The sequence below is a fragment of the Colias philodice genome, chromosome 25, assembly GCF_061535455.1.
Source record: "Colias philodice isolate Cphi_HAF_F1 chromosome 25, ilColPhil1 Martin Lab GWU primary, whole genome shotgun sequence".
Taxonomy (NCBI): domain Eukaryota; kingdom Metazoa; phylum Arthropoda; class Insecta; order Lepidoptera; family Pieridae; genus Colias; species Colias philodice.
Window position 1 is genome coordinate 5,387,553 of NC_143110.1, and position 27,334 is coordinate 5,414,886.

At 34.8% G+C, this 27,334-nt stretch overlaps 3 protein-coding genes across 5 annotated transcripts in view; 1 reads left to right on the forward strand and 2 right to left on the reverse strand.

The window, feature by feature from the left end:
* Positions 1 to 171: 171 nt before the first annotated feature.
* Positions 172 to 22,391, forward strand: MED25 (Mediator complex subunit 25). 2 transcript variants are annotated; one of them, XM_089710670.1, is made up of 15 exons: positions 172 to 429; positions 869 to 1,027; positions 1,318 to 1,481; positions 1,881 to 2,035; positions 2,531 to 2,631; positions 3,070 to 3,253; positions 3,907 to 4,170; positions 4,641 to 4,838; positions 5,455 to 5,598; positions 16,425 to 16,518; positions 17,214 to 17,308; positions 17,539 to 17,853; positions 18,273 to 18,398; positions 20,374 to 20,429; positions 21,502 to 22,391. In XM_089710670.1, the coding sequence occupies exons 1-14, from the start codon at positions 308 to 310 to the stop codon at positions 20,410 to 20,412; spliced, it is 2,160 nt and encodes a 719-aa protein (XP_089566796.1). In that variant the 5' UTR covers positions 172 to 307; the 3' UTR covers positions 20,413 to 20,429; positions 21,502 to 22,391. The 2 variants fall into 2 exon arrangements, with proteins under 2 accessions (XP_089566796.1, XP_089566795.1); XM_089710669.1 differs by lacking the exon at positions 20,374 to 20,429 and having other exon boundaries at positions 21,502 to 22,390.
* Positions 14,829 to 16,194, reverse strand: LOC149477393 (uncharacterized). The gene has a single exon (XM_089710671.1). The coding sequence runs from the start codon at positions 15,888 to 15,890 to the stop codon at positions 15,036 to 15,038; it is 855 nt and encodes a 284-aa protein (XP_089566797.1). The 5' UTR covers positions 15,891 to 16,194; the 3' UTR covers positions 14,829 to 15,035.
* A 1,298-nt stretch (positions 22,392 to 23,689) lies between the features above and the next one.
* LOC149477394 (DGAT1/2-independent enzyme synthesizing storage lipids) overlaps positions 23,690 to 27,334 on the reverse strand; it is a 49,404-nt gene continuing 45,759 nt past the window's right edge. For both annotated transcript variants that reach the window (XM_089710725.1, XM_089710724.1), the window contains exon 7: positions 23,690 to 27,283. In XM_089710725.1, coding sequence (XP_089566851.1) covers positions 27,077 to 27,283 — 207 coding nt within the window. In that variant the 3' untranslated portion in view covers positions 23,690 to 27,076. The remainder of the gene's footprint in view (positions 27,284 to 27,334) is intronic.

Genomic DNA, 27,334 nt, shown 5'->3' on the forward strand with positions numbered 1-27,334 from the left:
TTATATACAAATTTAGTTTAATGTTTTAATATCGGGCATCTTTCGGATTATGTAGCTTGGCATTTAGGATCTGTGTTATAAAATTTAAAATTTCTGCCGAGATATTCTGACATTTGACAAATGATAGATCTCAAATTTTTAAACTCGGTTTTTAAATGTCAAAATTCTTATTTCAAAAGTTGTCGAACTAGAATGCATCAATTTTTATCTTGTAGAAATAAACAAATACATTATATCTTTTAGGATACCTTAAATAATGGAAGTGTGATATAATATCGAACAATATTATGCTAGCATAAAATTTAAAATGGTTGTAAACGCTCCAGATTCTCCTATCACAGCCGAAGTTATATTTGTTATAGAGGCAACGTCGGCAAACAGCGCGTACATTAATGAATTGAAAACTAATTATATTATTCCTACATTAGAGTAAGTATTTATAATAACAAGCTTTAAAAATATTTTCAAATAGCTGCGGTAACATGCATAATGTAAGTTAAAAGAGAATCCCGGCCGATGGTCTGCAAGCTAACAACAAATTTCCTTGAATTAAATGCCTCAAAATTTTGCTACTGTTATTAGGCTATCTATAAATATTCGAAGTTAGATCAAATTAGGTTTCTTTCAAAGATGACTTACTCTAATAGCACCATATTCAATAGAAGTTTGTGTGAATGATGACACTTATATACTTTCAAATTAACTATTTGAGACTTTTTAATACTTTTTAACGAGATATTAAATTTGCAACTTTTCAACATTTGAGCTAGCTAACTCTTTAAATAATTGATCTTTTTTAAATCACCAGATAGCAAGAAATTATTTTATTAACATTTCAAATTTTGTTAAATTATGTGTGTATTTCCAGATATTTCCATGGAGGAGCCTTAGAAGAAGGTGTGGGCAGTGGCTCTGTGTACGGGATAGTCACATATCAGTCTGCAGATTGTGTCCCTGGCCTGCCAGTGTCCACATATGGTCCTTTCACATGTCCCCAGAATGTTGTTGACACAGTTGATAAAATACAGTGAGTATACAAATATAGGCTTTTAGAATGTTCTACAAGTAAACTACTACCTTTATTTTAAAAGTGTTAATGTCGAAGCACAATACATATATATCAAACTAGCGGTCCGGCCTGGCTTCGCCTGTGGTATATATTTACATTTTCTCTCCATAAGAACCATCATTGTAATTCTATATCATGTTTATTTTATGAAATTTTAGATAAAATTTTTTGTAAAAGCAAGTGCATGACTAAATATTTAAGTTATTACTTTGCATAGCTTTTTATTTACCATACAACTAATGTTTCAGGTATATAGGAGGGCATGCGGAAAGCAAAGCATGTCTAACAGAAGCCCTTACAGCAGCCCTATCATGTTTAGAAGAATTAGGAAGGACAGACATACCACTTCATGTTATATTGTTATGTTGTTCACCACCATACTCTGCTTATGCGGGGGGATTGGTTCCACCTGGTAAGAACTATGGCAATAACTAATATATCAATAATCTTTAGCATTATTTAGGATTGAACTGTTTGATTAAATTTCAATCGTTACTAGTATTATAAATGCAAAAGTGTGTGTCTTTCTATAACGAAAATGGAGCAATCTATGATATGATTTTGCGACTGTAAATAGTGCGAAAGCTTAAACATGTCATTTTCATGAGAATTTCCTTTGACCGTGCAGGCGAAGCCAGAAAGCTAGTATTGTAAAAAAAAATTCTTTCTGCATCTTGATGAGAGGCTAAATGATTACGCTAAAACATGCGTCTTCTTCCTCTCCTTTTCTACTCTTGGAGATATCAAATGCAGGAACAATTAAATTTGCCTAAAAAAAAATTAAAATATAATCATAAGAAATTGTCTATAGGTGCACCAGCAACAGTAGAACAAGCAGCAAGGCTAGTGGGTGAAAGAGGTGCTCAATTGTCTGTGGCCGCGGCTCGAAGAATACCAGCCCTTTTAGCGTTATATGAACATGCGGGCGGTGAATTGCATGCTGCACAGCAGAGGAATTATGCTAAGGTAAATATTGAAGTTAATAATTATTAATTTCGTTGTATTTGTATTCTTATTTATTTATTATTATTAAAAAAACAAGTAAAGTGAAATTGAGATGGGAATGTAGAATCTGCAATGAATCATTTCTCATTTTGAGATTTTTTGATGTGACCATCCTAAAATTTATTGGAATTTGAATGCTATTCAAGCACTTTTATAGTCAATAGCTGGATGGCGAAACGAAACTTTACATTTTATTTCAGTTATATTCCATGTAATAAATGATTGATGCAAAAAAAATAAAATAAGGGCTTATTTTTCAATCCTTGGATAAAACTTATTCGTCGAATGTATAAAACTACCATTTTAAAAACGTATTCTAATTGTCCGTATTTGACAGTTTACGTGACATTTTAATATTATCGTGTAATACTTTATTGGACAGACAAGTTTTAACCAAGCATTGAAAAATCGGCCCTTAAATAATAATTGGTGCGAAATGAAATGATATCGTTATAGGATCCACGCCATCTAGTGCTTTTAAGAGGATACAGTTTGAAAGAGCGTCCACCCAGTCCTGCGCCGCCGCCCGTTCCCGACATACAGACTGATGTATATGGGTATGTTTATTTTCTTTGCCTTTATTATTTGCATAAAAAAATTGACTTGCAGGTAAATTAAAGAAACTTTTAAACATGCAAAACTTATTTACTTATGTTTATATTGACAAAATCGTACCATTTTTTCCCATAACTAGTGGAAAATTTAATATGTTAATTTGTGTTCATTTTGTGTTTGATTTATGGGACATCTACTATATAAAAATAAGTTGGGTTTTCCTTCCTGACGCTATAACTCCAGAACGCACGAACCGATTTCTACGGTTTTGCATTAGTTGGAAAGGTCTCGGGCTCTGTGAGGTTTATAGCAAAGAAAAGGTGTCTCTGGTGGCGAAACGGAGTTCGCCGGGTTTGCTAGTCCCCTATATACTTATTTCATTTGACTGCCCTGTGCATATGCAACTGGTGATCACATAATAATTATAATTTCCCACACAGTGGGCAAGGCCGCGGCGCAGTAGCCGGGCCACGGGTCCCAGTACCCACTGCGCAATTCCCGCGCGCAGCCGTACCCACTGTGCGCGCCAACTGGCTCAACTCGCCGCGCCAGACGCTGTACACCAACAACTCGGCGCTGCTCACACAGCTGGCGCAGCCCTCGTACCCGCCGCCGCCATCGCAGGTGTGTACACACACACACACACACAAACACACGCCTATATGTACACACACACACACACAAACGCACGCCTATATGTACACACACACTCACACACACACACATACACGCACGCATACATATTTATAGTCACGACTCACGATGCGGGGCACACTGTGCTTTCGAACTGGCTCAAATCGCCGCGACAGACATACAGCTATGTACATAACACACACGTACGCACGCATTTACACGTACACCTTTAAACACACATGCATAACAAACACAGATGCATAAGCAAACATATTTTTACACATCTTACAAACATACACACACACATCTGCGAACGTACGCACGTTCGCGTCGGCACAAACACGTCACACGAAACCAAAGAAAACTTACATTTACACATACATTCGAGAAAATACACACCATAATCATGTACTAAAACTAATTTATCATTTATTGTAATTGTAATAAAAATTATTTATTTTGCGCTATCCCACGACCTTCATACATTTCCTTTCCTACCACATTGCCTGGTAGAGATTGCTGTTCAGCAATAAGGCCGTCTTTTGTACAAATGATGCCCTATTTGTAATATTGTTCTTTTTATGCTTTGTCCGTTCATGTTTGTACAATGAAGTGTAATAAATAAATAAAAATTATCATTACAGCGTATGATCCAACCGGGTCCATCAAACCCGGGCGTAGCACCCGCCTCCGCGAACGTCAACGTCGCGGGCGTCAGCAGCGTGTCCAACGTCGGTAACGTCAGCAACGTCAGCAACGTCAGCAACGTCAGTAACGTCAGTAATGTCAGCAACGTGGGCGTCGGTCAGATGCAGCGCACGTTCATATGGAGCGGAGTGTTGGAATGGATGGAGAAGGGCAAAGCGCCCGGCGATCAGCAGAAGGTCACCAAGCATTTGCCGTGTCAAGTATGTGGAATTTATTATTGTGTAATTAATTAAATAAAGTTTTATATGTTTCCTATAGGCCTTTTTCATAATAAAAAAATTTTAAAGTTACTGGAAATAATTGTTTACCTCATCTAGTTATGATGTGTATAACAACAAAATTAATTATAAAACTCTGCCTAGCATAAGCAGAGTTTTGCTTCAGACTAATATTTGAGCATGTATGTGCGATTAGTTGATTTGTATGTGCGATTAGTTATTATACGTTATATCAATGATGTGTACATAACAACAAAATTAATTATAAAACTCTGCCTAGCATAAGCAGAGTTTTGCTTCAGTTAAATATTTGAGCATGGATGTGTGTCTAGTTTTTATTGTATGTCAATGATGTGCATAACAATTCGCACATAAGTATTCAATCACAATCTACGACAATAGCATTTAAAACCATCAATTTACACTTATTTATTTCATAACATCTATTCCAGGTATCAGCGAACTCAAAAGACATAGAGCCAGAGCTAAAAGTGGATACATGGCCGAACAAACTCTTAATGCAATTAATGCCAAAACAGCTAATTAGCAACATTGGTGGGCAATACTTGAAGGACAGCAAGTCGGTGCTGTTCCACTTGCAGCAGAATGAAGCATTGGAAGCCTTGACCAAGGTCATGGTGAACGGGTTTGTGAGTATCATGTTGGTGGTTAGTGGCCGACGTATTGCCAAGTTGGGCCAACAGATGTATAGCATATTTTTTCTTAATTTTTAATTTAATTTTTGAAGTGAAAACTTCTTTAGCAGCGTTGAGCACTTTTTCTGTAATGGGTATAAAATCTTAAACTCGCGTCAGGACACGTGACCTGATCGAAAAAGCGTAAGACGGATACTATTCCAAAATATCAAACATGCTCAACGTTAATAATCAAGTTTTCACTTCTGCCGGCACTCCCGATGTGCAACCCGTCTTTTTTACTATTTATTTGTAATCTCTTAACCAAATACCTTCTACTAGCTCCTATTTGTAAATGGTTACTTCTCACTTGTCAATATAGGGGCTTAGTGATGTGACAAGCACTAAGCACTTAGTACAGTGTGTAGCGACACCTCGCACTGTGTCTTCCTCCACACAGTGTTAGGGAAAGAATCAGTAAAGTTCATCTACTTATCTGTTTTTATAAAATATTGCGATATTAAGAAAAACTATGCATCACAAGAACCTCTAAACCCTATAGGCTCAGATTTACTTTAAAATGGTAACATGGAAACAACTAGATCGTTTTTGATGCAACTTTTATTTTCAGGCTGGTTGCGTCCATTTCTCGCCAATGCCGTCCCCGCCACAATGCGATATCAAAGTATTGATTCTATTGTACACGCCTGATAAAAAGGCATATTTAGGTTTTATACCGAATAACCAGGCTACGTTTGTGGATCGATTGAGAAAGGTAAGTGTGAAATTGGACTTTAAAATTAATGGAATTATATGCTATATTTATATTATGCTATATTTTTGTTCAACTGTTTTTGCAATATGGAGTTTTTTGGAAGTTAAAGTGTTTGGACTTTAACTAACCGTTTTTGAAAAGGTTAGCATTAAGTAAAATAAATTATTACATTTAAATAACAATAACAAATTGGCCATAGGCGTTTGATACATACTGTTGAGTAGTGCTTCTGTACCCCAAGGTTGCCCAAATAATAATGCCTTTCCTTTAATCACTTTATTACTCTTCACAATATATGTGTTGTTAGAACTAGCCGTTAAGCACTACTAACTAATAATTCTAATAAAATGTAGAAAGCGTCGGGGAAGCAATGTGGACGCACACATATACAAAAGCTCGGTCAGCGAATTGCATATGTGTGTCCCTACATTATTCCCCCCCTTTTTCAAAAAAATTATACACTCCAAAAAATACAAAGACAAACACAGAAATTACCGTAAAATACAAATGAGATAACAATGCAATACTGAATACACATATGAAATCGTAATATTTCTTAATTCTACATCATTAAAAGATATAACATCTAAACGGCTTAGCCTAATTAAAATTGATCGGATTACGTAGATTACGATATGGTCACACACTCACTATTCACTACACGAATTTATCCTTATGTTACAACTACGTTACGATATTATTTATTTTACGCGTATCCCGCAGTGGGCGGCGCTGGCTGGGTCACTTGCCCTAGCGTCGTGGACGCTCGTCCTTGGTTGGCCTTATCCACCTCGCGACGAAGCCAACTCCTGATCCGGCGATGGCAAAAACCACGCAGGCCCAATAGAACTATGACCGTAACGATCACGGCCAATATGATCATTACTATAACCATGGTGTTGACGTGATCGTCTATACTTCTGGATTCTATTTGCACGTTTGCAACTCCTCCAGTTTTCTCTTTTGTTGCGTAGTTACCCATGTTGTTAAAAAAAAATATATTATATAAACTAATTGCTAAGATAGAACTGTCCCCACTGCGAGCTGATTAATAAATGAATGTGATTAAATACTTGCATAAATAAAGTTTAATAAAAATGTTAAATGAGTGACCATATTATTACCTATGTAATCCGATATAACTTACTAATCTAGTACAAAAACAGGAAATACTAAATAGGCATCTTCAATGCGCAAAAACAAAACTATCGCATTACTTCATTCTTTCGCAATAGACACACAAAAATGTAAAATATGCACAATGCAATGTAATGTTAATCATATTTACGTAAAACATAAAATGAAATGATTAACAATATTGCATTTCGTGTCGTCAACGCGCGCGTGCACACAGTTTTATCAGCTCCGTAAAATTATTAAAATTAGATCAATATCTTACAGTTTAACTAACAAGTGGTGCATATTGTTTCAAAGCTCGTGTTAAGACCAGTGTAGTAGTGTTAAATTTACTCATATAGTGCAGTAAATACGTGAGTAATCATAAAATAAACTTTTTAAATCGTATGAAGATTTAGTGGACAGTTGTGCGACATCAAACCGGTTGACTGACCGCATCGTTCATCCCGCTTGCGTACGCGCTAACTGCCGCATCTAATAATTGTCGCTCTTTATCGCACAACGACCTTGCTTGAAACTTGTTCACCTTGAACGGCCTAGGCGCCAAGCAGTCTGCTTCGCTTAGAAATAATTTTAACTGCATCGCTTCACTTTGCAATAATGAATATTACACGCGCCTAAAGAATTGCGTTGTATATGAATTTTTGGAAATATACCAATTTTATTGAGAATAATTAATTTTGATATTGATTTTAAAAGGCTGTTTGTCCAATTGTCATTATTTATAAATTAATTATAAATATCTATACGACATGGCTAATTATAATTCACGTTGGGGTTGCTGTATCCCGGAAAATGAGGATGATGAAAGTTTTATTTTGTGCTTGAAATGCAATAAAAAATATCATTTCGCATGTATGTCCCTTGATGATAAGTTATTCAACTCGGAAATGAAAGCTGTGTGGAGCTGTCCCGACTGCGTAAGGTCTATTCCTAGGAGTAATAAAAATGACAACACTCCGATCCGTAATATATCCACCACTAGGGGTAGCAAAAGACAAGCGCTTAATTCTCCTCCTATGGACCCAGAACATTCACTAATCATACGTGATTCTGTGAGAGAAGCCGTTGATGAAGCAATAAAAGAAAATATGAAAGAAATGTTTTCTAAAATACACGACAACATAAGGGCTGCGATCGTAAAGGAGTTTAAGCCGATTAAGGAGGAGCTGTCCCAATTGAAGGATTCTATGAATTTTATCAACAGTTCATACGAAGAATTCAAAAGAGATATTGAATCATATAAAAGCAAAGTTTTGGCTTTAGAAAATCAGAATATTAGATTGATAAATGCTGTTGATGATTTACAGTCTAGAATAAATCAATCTGAACAACAGCTCCGTCAAAATAATGTGGAATTACAGTGTGTCCCGGAGCGTAATAACGAAGATCTTGTCAAAATCGTGAATAATTTATGTACCACTATTCAATCTAACATCAATGAAAAAGACATTCTTCACTGTACCCGTACTGCTAAAGCCAACAGAGCTAGTAATAGACCTCGCTCTATAATAATTCAATTATCATCGACTAAGGTTCGTGATGATTTACTCGCTTCAACATCTAAGTACAATAAATCTAATCCGCAAAATAAATTAAATAGCACACATCTGGGCATTTCGGGGGCCTCTAGTCCAGTCTATGTCAGCGAGCACCTTTCCCCTGCTAATAAGGCGATACATGCGGCCACCAGGATCAAAGCAAAGGACAAAGGTTATAAATTTGTTTGGATTAGGAATGGAAGAGTTTATTTGAGGAAAAATGAAGGATCTGAGCTCATCTTTGTTAAAAGTTTGGACATTTTAAAAAAAATTAATTAACGTGTAGATTAAGATTTTCGCTTGTAATGGATTATTTTAATCATAATGTTAAATATATATTACCAGAATACTCGCGGCTTAAGAACGAAAACTCACACATTTTCTAGGCAAGTTCTGTGTAATCAATTTGACATAATAGTTCTAACTGAGACTTGGCTGAACAGTTCAGTGAATAATAGTGAATTATTTGATCCCCGATATATTGTTTATAGAAGAGACAGAGGTGACTCAAAGTGCTGCAAACGTGACGGAGGCGGAGTTTTAATAGCAGTATCTAAAAAACTCAATTCAAAACAAATTTTCTGTGGACAGTCATCTTTAGAAAATCTTTGGGTACTTATTGAAACACATAAAACGGATTCTAATCCTCCACAACAGTTGGCACTTTGCGTCACGTATCTGCCTCCACCAGTTAGTCGTGTATTGTTGGAGCAATTTCTAGACAATTGTAATAACTTTTTGGAGGTTTTTCGCCCTAACCACTTTTGTATAACGGGTGACTTAAATTTAAGTAGCTTAGATTGGAGTATGTTGGGGGATGAAACAGCTGAATGTCATATTCCTAGTATATGCCAGCCATTGGTTGACTTTATTCACATGAACAATTTGAGACAGCATAACAATGTATACAACACATCTAAAAGAATACTTGATTTAGTAATGTCAAACATGAACTCTTGCGTTGTATCTCAGTCCACTGACCCTTTAAGTACGATAGATGTTTTACACCCCCCTTTAGACATTAATATTTCATTTGAAATAGATAAAAATCTTATGTATAATTCAGATACATATTACTTCAATTTCCGCAAAGCTAATTACGTAAATATATCTAAATTACTGCAAGAATGCAACTGGGACACTATATTTGCAAATTCTCGGAATGTTGATGATATGGTCAAAGTATTTTACGTTGTAATAAATAAAATTATTGCAGATAATGTACCGCAAAGAAAACTTAAATCAAAAAAATTTCCACCATGGTTTGATGCTAATTTAAAACGTACTCTAAATGAAAAATACCGCATAAGACGTCGTTTCCAAATATATAAAAATCCTCGCGATGAAATAGAGCTCAAACTGCTCAGTTCTAGATGCACAAGAATGGCTAAGGACAACTACACCCGTTACATGAAAGACCTAGAAAATAAATTTCAGAGTAACCCAAAACTTTTCTGGTCTTATATTAAGTCAAAAAGGGGTGGAAGTAGCTCTTACCCGGCATCTATGACGAATGGAACTATAACTACCTCCGATGGAGATCAGATTTGTGACATGTTTTCTACTTTCTTTGCTTCGGTTTATACTGATAATAGTGATGATAGTACTGAAGACAGTAACGTCAACAATTTTTCAAAACAAAATCTACATTTAACTTTTCCTATCCTAGATTATCGTACAATTTTAAAAAAATTAAAGAGCTTAGATAAATTGAAAGGAGCAGGCCCTGACGGAATACCGCCTATATTCATCGTTGAATGTGCAGAACACTTAGCTTGGCCCATTTTAAAAATCTATAATAAGTCATTTTCATCTGGTGTTTTTCCAACAGTTTGGAAAACTGCTAAAGTTGTACCCGTGTATAAAAACGGTAATGAGGAATTTATTAATAACTACAGACCTATATCAATTTTGTCATCTTTTGGTAAGGTGTTGGAATCCTTAATTTGCCCAGTATTGCACTATCACTTTAAACAGTTATTTAATATCAGTCAACATGGTTTTATACCGTCTCGGTCTACGACTACTAACTTAGTAGATTTTTGCGAAAGTATTTCCGATTCTCTAGATCGAAATGGACAGATTGATGTTATTTACACTGATTTTAGTAAAGCGTTTGATAAGGTCTCACATAAAATACTACTTAAAAAGTTACTTATGTACGGGCTATCAAATCTATTCTTACAATGGATAGCATCCTACTTGAGTAAACGTAGTTTTTTTGTTGTTGTGAATGGTTTTCGATCTCAAACGTATAATATAACTTCCGGGGTCCCGCAGGGCTCTCACTTAGGCCCAATATTATTCAACGTATTCGTAAATGAGATACCTGATTTGTTGTCTTGCTCCCAAAGTTATATGTATGCTGATGATCTCAAGTTCTGCAGAACAATTAATAACATTGACGACACTTATAAAATACAAAGCGACTTAGACAAACTGGTTGATTGGTGCCAGTCTAACAAAATGGATTTAAATCCTAAGAAGTGTTTTTTGGTAAGGTTCGCACGCAAAAGAAACTTGATCAATTTCAATTATCATATTAACTCTGAGAGCATCAAAGAGGTGTATCATATAAAAGATTTGGGTATTATTCTTGACAACAAATTAACTTTTGTGCCACACATAGATCAGGTTGCTACACGGGCGGCTAAAATGTTAGGATTTTTAATACGTAACGTGAAAAGTTTACATAATGTAAAGGCAAAGATATCATTATACAACAGCCTGGTGCGTAGTATATTAGAATACGGTTCTGTGGTTTGGAGACCTCACTATGCGTGCCATTCCTTACGATTGGAAAGGATACAGAGAAGATTTCTCTTGCACCTTGTTTATTCTAGTGGGAAATCAAAAAAACAGTTACCATCATATAAGAAGCAATTATCTCATTTCAAAATTACTTCCCTTGATAATCGGCGGGTACTTCTTGATTTACTATTTGCCTTAAAATTGGTCAATGGTAAAATCGATTGCCCCCAAGTGCTGCAAAAATTTAACTTAAAGGTCCCTTCCAGATATCCTCGTAAGATTCTATTGCCGCTGTGTCCTCCTCAACGCAGAACCGTATCGGGTCGGAACTCACCCATTCCGAGAATTTGTAAAACTGTAAACGACTACAGTGAGTTTTTTGATATATTCGTAGATTCCCCCAACAAGCTCCGCAAAACTTTTAATTCACTTTTTAAGGAATAGGATAGATTAAGTACATTATATATCATTGTTTTTTTTCTGTTTATCGCTAATTGTATACTTTTAAACTTATTTTTCGCATGTTGTGTTTACCTGTAAGTGTTTTTTTACATTGGCCTTATAATTGTGTATATGAATTTTGATATGTTATATGTAATGTAAACAAACGTTGGTAGACCTAAATAAATAAATAAATAAATAAATAATATGAAACGATAAAAACAAATTAAGTTACTTTAAAACGTTGTATATGTTAAATAATTAATATAAAAATTTGTATAAAACGCAAAAGCTACATGTAAACGAATATAAACTTACATTCTAAAAAAAAAGGTATATAACACACAAGTATAATAAATGAATCACACTACAGATAATCTTAGAATTAAAGACAATAGCTAAATACTGTGTGAAAGTTCTATATCGCGAATCGCACGGGTCGTCGTATTACGCGACCGCTCCTAGTTACGCTTATGGGTGGCGCATGCTGAACCGACTTCGATAAAGAAGTGTTATGTGGAACAATATTGTTTTCCACATCAACATCATCTTTTATAATAAAGGCTGGCTTTAACCTGTCAATGGAAACGCGTGCGACTCTATCCGGAAATTGTATTTTAAAAACTTTAGAACTGCGTTCTAACACTAGATAAGGACCATCATAAGGCGGTTTTAGAGACCTGTGAACTGCATCGTCTCTAACAAAAACGTGACTACAACTTTGTAAATCGGAATAAACGAATATTTTCTTTGCGTTCGTCTTATCTCTCGTCGGGCGATACTGAGATATAGTTTCACGGATTTTTTCTACTAAACTATAAGGATCGTTTACGTCACAGTCATTTGTAGAACTATCGTAGAACTCGCCAGGCAAACGTAAAGTTTTACCGAAGGCCAATTCTGCGGCACTAACATTACTATCAGTTCGTATTGCTACTCTCAACCCTAACAAAACAGTGGGTAATTCGTCTATCCACGTTTTATTACTACTAAGCAGTCTCGCCATAAGGGCTGCCTTCAACGACCTATGCCATCTTTCCACCGCACCATTACTTTGTGGGTGGTAAGGCGTAGTACGAATTTTATGAATACCCAAAAATGACATTAATTTTAAAAATAGACTCGACTCAAATTGACGTCCTTGATCACTAGTAATACGGACGGGACAACCATATCTAACTATCCATCCTTCATAAATATGCTTAGCAACGACGTCTGCAGTAATTTCTTTAACGGGAAATGCTTCAGGCCAACGCGTACATCTATCTATAATTGTTAATAAATATCTAAATCCCTGTGGAGATGTCGGCAATGGACCAACTAAATCCACATGGATATGCTCGAATCGCGAAACTTCCGGGAATTTTCCTATATCTGAAACAACGTGACGCGAAATCTTCGACCTTTGACATGATACACACGCTTTGGTCCATTTCCCTATATCTTTATTCATACTAGGCCAAAAAAATTGTTTAGTGACCATCTTCCGAGTCGTACGTATACCGGGATGACTTAAATTGTGAACACTATCGAAAGCAATTTTTCTAAAATATTCTGTTAAATAAGGTCTAATAATATTATTTGAAACTTCGCAATATACTCCTTTTTTACAAGTCGGTAAATACATTTTCTTAAACTTTACATTATTATCGCTATGCCCACTTCGTGTCATATTAATCAAGTACTCGTCTTTCGCTTGCGAGTCAGCAAGTTCGTTGAAGTCGAGTACAGTCGGGCAAACAATTGTTTCTACGCGCGATAAAGTATCGGCTACAATATTATCTTTACCGCTAATATGCTGTATGTCGACCGTAAATTCACTTATAAAAAGTAATTGTCGCGTCCTTCTAGGCGTTTCTTTACTGTCATTACCTATTTTAGAAAATGCATGACATAAAGGCTTATGATCTGTATATATAGTTAAAGGACGGCCTTCAAATAATTTCCTAAAATATTTTATAGCTTGAAAAATCGCTAGCAATTCCCTATCATAAGTAGAATACTTTTGTTCGGTAGGCGAAAATTTTTTGGAAAAATATCCTAGGGGTATCCACTTACCTTTTACTCGCTGTTGCAATACCGCACCCATACAGGTATTGGAAGCGTCGGTCATCAAGGCTAAGGGAACATCTAAAAGGGGATGTGACAATGTGACGGCATTCTGTAAACCCATCTTACATTGCACAAAAGCATTTTCACTAACATTGTTCCAAATAATTTTCGATTTATCATTTTTCTTAGAATTCACTAAATATTTATTAAGTTCGCATTGATGTGACGCTAAATGAGGTAAATGTGGTCTATAAAAATTAATCATTCCTAAAAATCGTCTTAAATCCGATACTGTAACGGGTTTAGGAAAATTAACTATGGCTTCGACTTTATCTTTGAGCGGTTTAATTCCATCTACGCTCACTTCGTGACCTAAGAATTCTATACGCGACTGTCCGAAGCTACACTTGCTTAAGTTTATAGATATGCCGTATGTATTGAAACGTTCGAATACTAACTTCAAATGTTCTTGATGTAAAGTCTCATTTTCGCTGGCAATTATTACGTCATCTAAATAACAAAATAAAAAATCGAGACCTTGTAAAACGGTATTGTTCATAAAACGTTGAAACGTTTGTGCGGCGTTCCTTAGGCCAAAACTCATACGGGGAAATTCGAAAAGTCCGAAAGGAGTAATAATAGCAGTTTTTTCTATATCGCATGGGGCAACTTTTATGCAGTGATAGGCTCTATTTATGTCCACTTTTGAATATATTTTCTTATTAGCCAATATAAAAGTAAAGTCGTGTAATCGCGGAACTGGATATCTGTCGGGCTTTGTAATTGCGTTGAGCTGTCGATAATCTCCGCACGGCCTTAACTCGCCATTCTTTTTAACTACAATATGAAGCGGACTAGCCCAAGCACTTTTAGAAGGTCTACAGATACCTAATTCTTGCATAAACCTGAACTCTTCCTTCACCTTTTTGTATCTATCCGGGGGTAACGGTCTAGCTCTAGCATGAATAGGTGGGCCGCTCGTCTCTATATAATGTAAAACGTTATGCGATGTAGTTTCTTTAAACGACATCGGTTTAGTAATGTCAGGAAACATATTTAATAAATCGTAATACGGATGACTTTTGCACACAGAATTTAGCGATTGTTGCGTACACGAAACTAAGGAGGCTAATACATGTAAATCGGTAGTTTGATCAATTAACTTTTTTCGATACAAATCAACTAATAATTTATGATGTGTTAAAAAATCAGCTCCCAATATTGGCTGTTTGACGTCTGCTAAAATGAAATCCCAACGGTACGGTCTTCTTAAATTAAGGTTTAAAACAATTGATTTAATGCCATAAGTTGCAATTTCTGTACCGTTAGCAGCGTATAATTTAAGATCTGATCGACATAATTTATGATATTTAAATGGATTTTTAGATACGGGCAAAACGGAAACATTGGCACCGGTATCTACTAAAAATTTTAAATTAGTGTTTAAATCTATTACCATGAGACGGCTGCACGGCGTGATGGTACAGACCTCCGCCGTAGTCTGCACCTGCCTGTCTAGTTTTCCGGCTGGGCGGCTGCTGCGCTGGGGCTGGGGCTCCTCTTCCACGCGCACGGCTGGATGCACCTGTGAGCGCGCTGCCGGAACCTGAAGTGGTAGCTGCACAACCAGTCGGGTCCGCCGGGACGACGTCGCTTCGAAGATGACCTTGACGACTCTCGAAGATTGCGTGACGGTGTTCTGGGTCGCCGATGTATTGCTCGTGATCGCGAGCGCTCGATGTTAGCAAGGCGCACGTTTATTTTCGCCAATTCCGCTGAAAGGGTGGCTACTTCAACGTCTTCGTGACTGGAACTCCTGTGTCTCACTTCCGCCACCTGATTGGAACGTGTGGCTTCTGCGACGTTATCGGCGATCACTGCTAGGCTGTTAAGGTCTTTCGTTTCAGCGACCACTAGGACGGCCTTAATTGTAGGTGGCAGATGACCCTGCCACAAAACTCGAAGTGTATCATCTGGAATTTTGTCCCTGGCCAGGTCACGCATCCGGTGCAATAGTTGGGAGGGTTTCTGGTCTCCCAATTCCATTTCTCCAATTAGTTTTTCTATTTGACGGTTTTTGGAATCCTCGAATAATGTTAAAAGTTTATTTTTTAATTTTTGGAATTTGTCTGTGTCCGGCGGTTTTTCTAAAAAATCTGTGATTTGTACTATTACGTCTTTCGGTAACTTAGATATGACTAAGTCGAATTTGCTTTCGTCACCTAATTTCTGCGGGGCCAAAATTGCTTCCACACGATAAAACCACACACGCGGCTGGTCCACCCAAAAATCTGGTATCCGGGACGAAACTGTAACGGCGAAAACTTCCGACGACGGCATCGCTCCAAGGTTTGATGTAGGCATCGTCATATTTAAAATTTAAATTCTTCTAATAAATCTTCGTCTTCAAAATAATATTTAATTGTATTAGAATTTCTTGATGTTCTTTGTCGGGGGTCACCAATGTTGAGTAGTGCTTCTGTACCCCAAGGTTGCCCAAATAATAATGCCTTTCCTTTAATCACTTTATTACTCTTCACAATATATGTGTTGTTAGAACTAGCCGTTAAGCACTACTAACTAATAATTCTAATAAAATGTAGAAAGCGTCGGGGAAGCAATGTGGACGCACACATATACAAAAGCTCGGTCAGCGAATTGCATATGTGTGTCCCTACACATACAAACACATAATGCAATATAGGCAAAACTTTACTTTGCTATTTTAAAACTTAAACGATTTTTTTTTCTGAATTATTGTATTACTATTACTTCGATTTTCAATATTTATCGTAACCAATAAAAATCAGAGTCACTAACAAAAAAACTACCTACCTAATTTGTCAAAGCTACGAAAAATATCTTCTATAAATATTAAAATTATCTTAAATCAAATATTCTCAGGTGATTCAACAACAAAAGATGAATAAACAAATGCCGGCACCAGTGAGTGGTGCCGCTGGTCTTCAACCAAATATGCCACCTTCCACAATGCCAAGTAAGTGTATCTTATTCTAGCCGCTCCAAGTTGATAAATTTCTACATTTCCCCACTCAGTTCCAAATGTTAAATGTCACAACCGAACAAGTCTAACTGGCTGAAATTTGAGTCCTGTATCTCCCATATGTACTGGACATTGGCAAAGTCCCTTTTTATTGGGTGGAGCCATTAATTAAGAGAAGAAGTGTATCTTATTGATAGTTAAGATTTAAGTACTGATAGATGAGAAAAAAAGTTTCTTTGCAAGACTTTATCGCCTGGAAATATGGAGTTGAGTCAAAAAAAAAATGTTCATCAATATAAAAGCTCCATAATTAACAGGTTATATTTTATTACCCTGTAATGTTGGAAAGAATGAGCATGCAAGTGAGTTAGAAATATTGTATATATGTATGTACAGTAATGTATAATAAATTATTATCAAAAAAACAATCTATTTATGATATATGAATGTACTAGCGGTCCGCCCCGGCTTCGCCCGCGGTACCTACATGTAAAAAACTACATATCTACTAAAAAACTAAACTATCCTATCTCTCAAGTTGGATCGAACTGCACAAGGTGTGCGAATTTTATTATAATCGGTTAAGTGGTTTAGGAGTCCATTGAGGACAAACATTGTGACACGAGATTTATATATATTAAGATGTTCGCTTAGATTTCTAATTAAATAATACATTAAAAAAACAACAGGTGGTGGTATGGGCAGTTCGGGCATGTCACCGGGCATGGGAATGAACCCGGGAATGTCTAATCAACAACACCCGCAACACGCACAACACCCACAGGTAAAAAATTTAAATACATATATTTTTTATCTGCGATATTAGTCAAGTTGTCTCTATCTGTATAGACTATACTGGCAAGAACTAATTAAACATAACAAGAAAAAGTGCATTATTATTTATCACCTTTCGTTTTGAGCTAAGACGGTAATAATTTAGTTTTCATGTATTATTTCAAATGTCCAATGAGAAAAAGTTGTATACATTTAATAAATAACTGTATTCAATTTCAGAGCATGATGATGGCTGGCGGTATGGGTGGCCAAGTGTCCCAAGTGGGTCAAGTTGGCCAAGTCGGCCAAGTTGGCCAAGTCGGGCAAGTTGGCCAAGTGGGCCAAGTTGGCCAAGTCGGTGGTAAAGGCCCGCGACCGGTCAGCCAACTTGATGGCCTTGAAGCGGCGAGGCAACAGAACTTGGAAAAGATACAACATTTGCAACAAACGTTGGAAGCAGCTCATCAACAAGAAGCACAGTTTAAGTCGCAAATGGATATCATGTCGCACCTGCATGCCGCACAGCAACAGGAGCAACATTATAAGCAGTTAGAGGTGTGTTAAATAATTTTAGATTTCTGTATATGTCATCAAATGGTATATTTTATTGCTAGCTATTTGTTCTTGGGTCTGGGTGTTATCTATATATGTATGTATTTATTAAATATTATATTTATCGTCGCCTAGTACCCACAACACAAGCCTTAATTGAGCTTACTGTGGTACTAGGTCGATTTTTGTAATAATGTCCTATAATATTTAATTATTTATTTATTTATTTACACCTTTCTATATACTTATAATTTACTGTAATCTGCAGCTTCGCCCGCCTGTTTAAAATAAATTTTCATGATACATACTTTCATCCCCTATTTTATCCCCTTGGGGGTAGAATTTGTATGAATTTATAGGCTATGATAGGTCAGACAGTCTCTTTATGTTTTATATATTAAGATTCCAAATGTAAATTTCAGGAGCAACAACGCAAGCACCAATTGCAACAATTGCAACAAATCCGCGGTGCAGCCGGGCACCCGCCGCGCATCATGCCGCGCGGCATCATGCCCACCAACCCGGGGCTGCGGCATCTGCTGCAGCAGGTAACATAACACTACACCATACTACACTATACTGAAAAATAAATATAATAAAAAATTATTTTTCAAGAAACATAACACTATAAGTACTACACTTCACACTTTAAAATACACAACTGGCATGACGCGACACAACACTCCACAACATCGCACGTGCCACATCTGACATGACGCGACATAACACAACATAACATTGCACGTGCCACATCTGACATGACGCGACATAACACAACACAACAATGCACGTGCCACATCTGACATGACACCACATAAAACAACATAGCTTTGCACGTGCCACATCTGACATGACGCGACATAACACAACACAACATTGCACGTGCCACATCTGACATGACGCGACATAACACAACACAACATTGCACGTGCCACATCTGACATGACGCGACATAATACAACACAACATTGCACGTGCCACATCTGACATGACGCGACATAACACAACACAACATTGCACGTGCCACATCTGACATGACGCGACATAACACAACACAACATTGCACGTGCCACATCTGACATGACACCACATAACATAACATAACTTTGCACTATACTGCACGACATTACATCACACTACACTATACTAAACTTTATTACACAAACAAAATAATCATTCATTGCTATAAAATATTATATTACAATAATTTGTAAATAAAAAAAGAAAAATATACCATATAAAAATATCAAAGCATGTCCTTACCATTAGATCATCACTTAGCACTTTCATCCCTTACTTAACCAGCATTTTAGCACAATATTCATTTGTTATTAAAACATTACCCAATACTTTATTATTAATTGCCTTATTTCTCCTTAGACTGATTTTCTTTAATATTCCAGAAAGAAAATTACATTTATTATTCTTGCTATAAATAACTTTTGATTATAGTAACTTATGAATTCATTTCTTTATGGGCACGACACGATGGAAAATATGTAATAATGATGAAGGAATTAATCCATTTAATATATTTAAAACACAACGCATTATTATTTTTTCCATTTTGTCGAGCTTTAATTTATAATAACGTTATTTTAGATGAATAAAAAATCAGAAATATTTCGAAATTTACTTTTTAAAGGTTTAATTAAAAACATTTTAAAGCTATTGCATAGCTTCTATCGCGGGCCTTGAGCGCGGAGACCGAATCGAAAAATTCCGTTATGAAAAAACCTCACGCTCCCCACGGGGACGGGCGCGGAGGTGTGGCTTGAAGGCATAGCATGCAATAGCTTTACCGCGGCAGTCCCCGAGTGCCACACGTCTTTTTTATTTAATTGGACAATCTTCTTTCTTATACCTTAGTATAAGATATTCTTAGAACTTAGTAAAATATATTTTAGTTGAAAATATCTGATTTTATTCATTTAAATGACGTTGTATTAATCGCTTTATCTTTTTTCAGCTACAAAAATAATGCTTAAAACTCATCATAACCCCTTTTTATTTCTAGGCTTTTAGCTCTTTTCGCACAGTTTCCTGAACTATAAGGGCTTGTAAAAGCTCTTCTTATATTTATTTTATTCATTAGTGACTACTGGTAGTTTCAAGTAGTATAACAATAATGCTAAAATTCCAGTTGTAATGATCCTATTTCTTAATAATTATAAAAAAAAATGTCAGCTAAGTGTTGCCATTAGGCAATTTATCTTTACTTAACCTTTACTTTGACCGACTGACTTTAATTTTTGGCCAAAAATTAGTTAGTTTTTAATATTGTTAATCAATTATAATATTATGCATTATAATTATTGTCGACGACATCTTATTGACATTTTGAAACAATACTGGCTGACTAATGGCTTCTACAAATTTCAATTGGACACCGTCCCATAAAATAAATATAATCAATTTCAAAATGCTTTCCTTATTCACCCAGTAATAAAACCATAAAAAATAAATAAAAAAACAAACAAAAATGTAGTATATAGTGTAAGCGTATACGGTGGAATGTTCTAGCAACAGCAGCCGCCGCGCGGGCCCCGCCCACACATGTGACGTCACGCACCGCATAAGTAATGCTTCACTTTATATACTAACCGTGTTCAAATGCAAATACAATCCTTTTATTTTATTTATTCTTGGTTACTGACTAGCGCGTTCATTGAATGGCGACAGAATTTACTTTTTCCAAACGTCCACAAGAAGACGGTTTAGTCATTCAATTAAATGTCGCCATTCAATGAAGGCGGTAGTCATTCAATCAAATAGCAAATTCAATCAGATGACTGCGACATATATAAAACAAAATTGTGTCCTTTAAAATGTCATCCTTTATAAGTGTATATTCTAATGTACCTAAATATAATTATTATTGATGGATAATTTGACAAAATGGAAAGGATTATGTTTGCATTGTTTTCTATTTCAAAAATAATGAAACTATAGGTTTTTATAGTTTTTCGCCTCATATATAGTTATTGTATTCTAACAATTTCAATACATAAACACTAACAAAAAATCAATCTAATGTTTCATTATTTGAGAATTAACTTATTTGCAATACTTTGCTTGACTAGACTCATGAAATAACTTTAGTTTTCACATCGATTTTGCTGTTTCCAGCTAACCAACTAATCTATCATTGCATGAAAATAGTATAGTAATAATAATAATTTTAAAGTTTCAAAGCGAGTGTAAAAATTTTTTCAGAATTGATAATTTTAGATGTAATTTGATGTTGTTCAAAATGGTGTTACAAAGCACGTCAACTTTTAGCATCAGTGATTGAACATTCATTATTTCCATTTTTATTATGAAAATGTTAGAAATTTAAGTCAGAGTTCTATCAAAAGATTTCATTTTCCTAGTTCAGTTTAATACCTGATATTTTTTGTAGCAGAGGCGGAAATTTCTTCCTCACTATAACACTTTTTCTAAATTCACTCGTGTATAGAATAGTGTTATGTAATATACAGATAATACACATCTAAGGAACTAAAAAAGGTCACTTATTCAAAACATAATAAAGTTGTTTTTTTTTACTATGATTTAATATGGATTGTACACTCATATCAAATCACTGATGCTAAAATCGTGCAAATCTACAACAGTATTATATTTATATTTGGATATAAAATATTACAGCAACCGCAGTACCGACCTCAGGGAGGCTCAGTGCGACCCTCCTCACAGTCGCAGCAATTCGATGACGTCAACAATTATAGTGATTTCTTGTAGGCATTAAGTTTTGTATGGAGGATGATATTATAAGTAAAAAGGTGTAGATATGTTACAAACATTCGGTCTCCAATAACGGTACACTAACGCACACGATTAGACGTAAAAGTGAGATAGCATGAATAAATGTAGTGAGCGAAAAAGAAACAACAAAATTAAAATTTTTCTAATAATATTCTACACCTTTTTACATATAATATCATTGTTCGGTGAATGAAAGTAAGAAGTGTATGGATGTATAATAAATTCGTATGATTTGTATGTAAAATGTGTACAGATTAGTGTTCGTATGGAAGGTAGTGTGAAAAAATGCATAAATTTCAAAAAAATCTGGTAATTCTATTTATATAGAAAATGGTAGTTTTTCTCATAGAAGCAGGGTTCATGTAATATGTCTTTGAAATAATAGTGTATGCATAAGTTTATACCATTTTATTACAGATGTAATTATAGATAAGCGTAAAATGATAAACTTTGTATTTTTTTTTTTGAAAATTGAAATGTTTGTGAATAATCAATCGATTTTTTTTATCTAGTGCATTTATTTAAATTTTGCCTTTGATCTCGGTTTAAACAAATGAATTTAACATCATACTTTATATTTTGCAATTTTGTGTATACTCCTTTCCTGTATGTATTCTAAAAGTAAATGAATCAGTTTTATTAATAAATGTCATTAAAATACTTCAGTTCAGTTTTTAAATACATAAGCATTACCATTTTTGTTAGACATGTTTTCTTTACATATATGTACCTATTATTTTGTCAGAATTTTAAAATTAATGTGAAAAATGAATAAACTATCTCAATTATGAATTTTCTTTTATTTTATTGCTCCTACTTATCCCATGAACAACTAAAATGCCAAGTCATCTGTCATATGTGGACAGTGGAAGCATCTAAGTATTATAAAAAAATTACATATCTCTTGTATGATTTGATGACGCTGCGCTGGACGTTATAGTACATAATATTATTATAACAGCAGTTCTAAGGTAACCCTACGTTCACACGATGTTTTTAGGGTTCCAAACCTCAAACGGAAAAATTGAACCCATTAAGGATCACTTTGTTGTCCGTCTATGTGTCTGTGTGTGTGAAGCTAAAATTTTATATGGAATACTCAAGTCTACGGCCCATGAATCTGTGAAAAAATCAAACTTATAAGCCAACGCAATCAAAATATACAGCCGTAAATGCTGAAGAATTGACTTTGAAGAATTGAAAAAATTCAATTCCGTCGAAATTAAGGAATAAAAATTAAAAATCATAAAGAACCATACCATAATTTATCCTTACTAGTAATTCTATCTCTTTCAGACCTGAATAATACGAGCGTCCGCTTTCATAAAAAAAAATATATTTCATGAGCTAAAACTATCAATGTTTAAAGGGTGCTAGTTTGTTCATCATTGCAATGAAGTGATTGTATGATAGGATTTAAATGTCTCGAAATAGGAGGCTAGAGAGTGACATAGGCTTCTTTTTATGTGAAGAAATATTTCATTTCTATGCGGAGATCGATTGTGATGAGTTTTTGAATACCCGTGAAATTTATGAATTCCGATAGATGGCACTGGAATCTTTAGCACAGTTTTCCACTACTTTATGTCGAAGTTACTGTTTTCGAGTAATTTTTATTATTATTTTTTTTCATTTCATCTGCAATCCGCGGTTTTCGCTATAAGCGGATGTGTTGCTAGATAAAGTTTGGCATGTAGAGCGAGCCCTCCAGTGAGGACAACTCTTCGAGTAATAAATTTAGATTATATCTTTTCTTTTAAGACGATTATGGTAGGACATTTTTTTAAATTGGCTACCTAGTTTGTTAGGATGTTTCTCCATTCTGGCAACATAAGATTTTTATGCGTATTTATTTCATCTTTTATGCAATATTATATGGTAAGTGGCTATGAATTTCAGCATTTGTAGCAAACCAGGGGGCATTGCTGCGAGTTCGCATTATATAGTTTTATGATATAAATTGATTAAATGTTTATGGCTATATGAAACCTGTGTTCCTGCATTCGAAACAATTCTGTATAGTTATGATATTATGATGATGAAGGTTAGGGATTGAAAATAAAATCACATACACATTGAAAATATATTTATTTTCTTAGCACAAGTTATTCATTTGTAAACAAGTATAGTGAATACAAGTGATAGATTTAAAGACTTAACACTAAGTATAAATATACATAGAAACTATATAAAGGAAATTATCGTACAGTGCTATTTGTAATATACCAAAATCTAAGAAGACTTTATCATTATTAAAATACTCTATTTATGTAAATGTTTGAATAATATATATATAAATCAAGAAAATTGAATGGTCTGTTTGTATGGTAAAATAATTTTGGTTATATGCAAGTTAAGTAATAAACTACAATAATTATATATCACAATATAAATTACTTTTTTTCTACTGTAGAAGTATTCAAGACATAAAAATGTGTTGAGTGTATCTTACAAGATTTTATTAACTTGTTATATTGAACTTCTCGAACATTTTTTACAGAACATTGGCCACATTTTTTGGTATTTTACAAAAAACTCTATATTATAGCACATTTATAAACATTCTGGCGCCGATTTCTTCTGAAAACGGGCTAGCAACCTGTATCAGAGCCTATATACATACAAATTACGACAAAGTAGACATTTTTATACATTTGCCTTTCTCTACAGTATAATAATAAACTTAACTATTTTGCACTCATACCTTTCGTACCATCGTCTTTGAAAAAAAATATTTTCTATAGCCGAGTATTCACTTGCGTTAATAAAATTCCAATGCTAGTGTATACCCAGCTTTACAATACTTTCAAAGCATTTTAAACGTAAACGAATTTGGAAATAGGCATTTTTTTAATTAAATGCAACCTTGTACTACACGAATAAAATCTCTTTTATAATTACTGATATAAATTTCGACATTCATTTTAATTTTAATAAATGTACATACATATTAAATTTTTTACATTAAAAGCCTAAAATTGATGATTTTTTTCTTATGTTGGCAGTGCATATAATAAAATATATATTTTATATTATAGCAACACCATAGCAGACATTTTAAATATGGAATAAATATCAACTATTATAATATACACACTGGCATGATTCAAAACCTAATTAGAAAAAAATATATACTAGGTTTCTTGTATTTTTTAATCTCATACATTGAATTATATAAAACTTATATATTAAATATTTTATTGTTTCAAAATTGGCAACATTTTACAATTATAATACATTAAACTAATCTCATATGTCTATACTAATATAATAATATTATAAAGAGGAAAGGTTTGAAATTCTGTATGTATGTATGTATGTATGGTTTTCACGTATAAACTACTGGACCGATTTCAAAAATTCTTTCACCATTAGAAAGCTGCATCTTCACTGAGCAACATAGGCTATATTGCATTTTCAAAAAAATTAGAGATCCTTACCAAAAATGCAATAATGTAACCCAAGGTGTAAAAAATTCCTTAATAAAAATTCTGTCATCGCGTGCGCTGCGGAATCTATTCCTTGAAGTACGAGGATGGTTCTTATGAAAAAAAAAAACGTAAACTTGTACCACGGGCGAAGCCGGGGCGGACCGCTAGTATTACATAATATATTATATGACACAATCTAATCATCTGATTTATATACATTGAAAATCGAAGACTTATTCTATCTTGTATACCAATGTAGTTTTATTAAAAATAATAAAATGTATATATTAATCAAGCTAAAAGTAATTTAAATTTCGCGTTAATTAAAAAAAAACATTAAAAATTAAGTACCACATCACTGGATAGTCAATTTTTAAAGTTTTAAAAATTATTATCATCTCAAATCTTTCATAAAAATGATAATAAAGGTTGGAATTCCATTTAACAATATTCGATAAACATTTGTTTGTCATTAAAATGCATTTTTAAACTTAATTGTCACAAACTCCATCTTGAATGCGCTAACGCAATAATATGCCACAATTACAGTTGATCCCACTCAAAGGTTACAAGGATAAATCTATGCAGATAAATGATTCTTCTCTACTCAACTTTTTCTCTATTTCAAGCAAAATAACATTTTAAGCTATTGCATAGCTTCTATCGCGGGCCTTGAGCGCGGGGACCGAATCCAGAAATTCCGTAACGAAAAAACCTCACGCTCCCCACTCCGACGGGCACGGAGGTGTGGCTTGAAGGCATAGCATGCAATAGCTTTACCGCGGCAGTCCCCGAGTGACACACGTCTTTTTTTATATTTACTTGTAACCAACTTCAGAAATATCTATATTATTACGATCATATATTACGATATTATCATATGTACTAATTATTACATATTTTTTACTAATAATAAATGCGATTGTGTGTCTGTTTGTCTTTCATTCAAGTCGTAACGCAGTTTTATGATATGATTCTTGTGTCTTGATATTATAGTTAGGAGGCACGTAATTTATATATGTAAATACCGATGGATGGCGCTCTATCAAAAATCGGTCAAGTGCGAGTCGTACAAACAAGCACTACAAATGAGCACTGCAAAAAAAATTTCTTCACCCATCCAATTTATGACAGTGCCAAACGTTGCTTAACCTCGATTTTTTATTATTTACTATACCCGGCGCGGCGAATGATGATCCCTATGACAGTTCGTCTAGTGATTGCTCGTATAATGGGTCGTGTCGATACTTTACTATTTTATAGGCAAAGGCGTGGTTTGCGAATGCAACTACCACCAGCCACGTCTACGTCACGTCTACGTCACGTCTCAATTTTTAACTAAAAATAGTGTATTAGTTTTATCATGAAAATGGAAGCCCCCATTTAATTTGTCTAAAAAACTTATATTATCATATCTTATATTATTATCGTCAATTTACACGAACGGTAATTAATTAATTATGCTGGGATCTTCTGTTCCATTCAATAGTGAATGAACTAAAGCTTAAGCATGGAAAAAATGTGAACTCGTTTCCTTTATCGAAATTTGTTTATCGATACTTCCGCACTAGTCGATAAATGCAAACGATGTACGTTTTGTAGGACGTAAACGCAAAGTCAGATTGATATAATTTCTCGTAAATGTTAAGAATTGTTATAATTCCAATGGAATATCATTATTATGGCATAAAGCTACGTAAAAATTAATAAATGCCATTTTAAGACGCCTCCAATAAGTTTCTAATTTAATGGTGACGCCATTACAAGTTTGTCTCTTGAGAATAACTGTCAGTGTCATAGGAATCATCATTCGCCGCGCCGGGTATACCTTTACTACTACTATTATTTGTTATAGTATCAACAGAAATACGTACGAATCCTTAAAATTGGGATATTTATGACGGTGTTAATTTCCGGCGGGAAGCCGCGGGCAAAGCAAGTTTTACACACAAATCCAACCAAGTTGTTGTTTTACACTTATCTGCATAGAAACCTCATAACCCACAGCGGTCCAACACTAACGCACACTACGACACCTTCGCTCTGTCTCGCTCGCACTCATCACTGACCCCATTCGCCGTCTCTTTCTTCACGCCGTTCGCACACGTGCCGTTCGTGTGTGTGTGTTTCTTTTGCTTTTTGGGCAATTCATACACACGCTCTATTAGAGCTTGTAGTATACTACCGGGCACTCTTTGGTGTTCTTCTACTAAGTTTTCTATAGATGTCGCCACCTGAAATTTAATTTTAATTAATAAAATGTTTCTTTTAAACTCGCAATATTA

Bases quoted from the DNA above. Each gene is read 5' to 3' on its own strand.
- MED25 (XM_089710669.1), top strand. From the start codon at position 308: ATGGTTGTAAACGCTCCAGATTCTCCTATCACAGCCGAAGTTATATTT. The intron at 430-868 runs GTAAGTATTTAT...GTGTATTTCCAG, and splicing joins TATATTATTCCTACATTAGA to ATATTTCCATGGAGGAGCCT. The intron at 2,036-2,530 runs GTAAATATTGAA...ATATCGTTATAG, and splicing joins AGCAGAGGAATTATGCTAAG to GATCCACGCCATCTAGTGCT.
- LOC149477393 (XM_089710671.1), bottom strand. From the start codon at position 15,890: ATGACGATGCCTACATCAAACCTTGGAGCGATGCCGTCGTCGGAAGTT.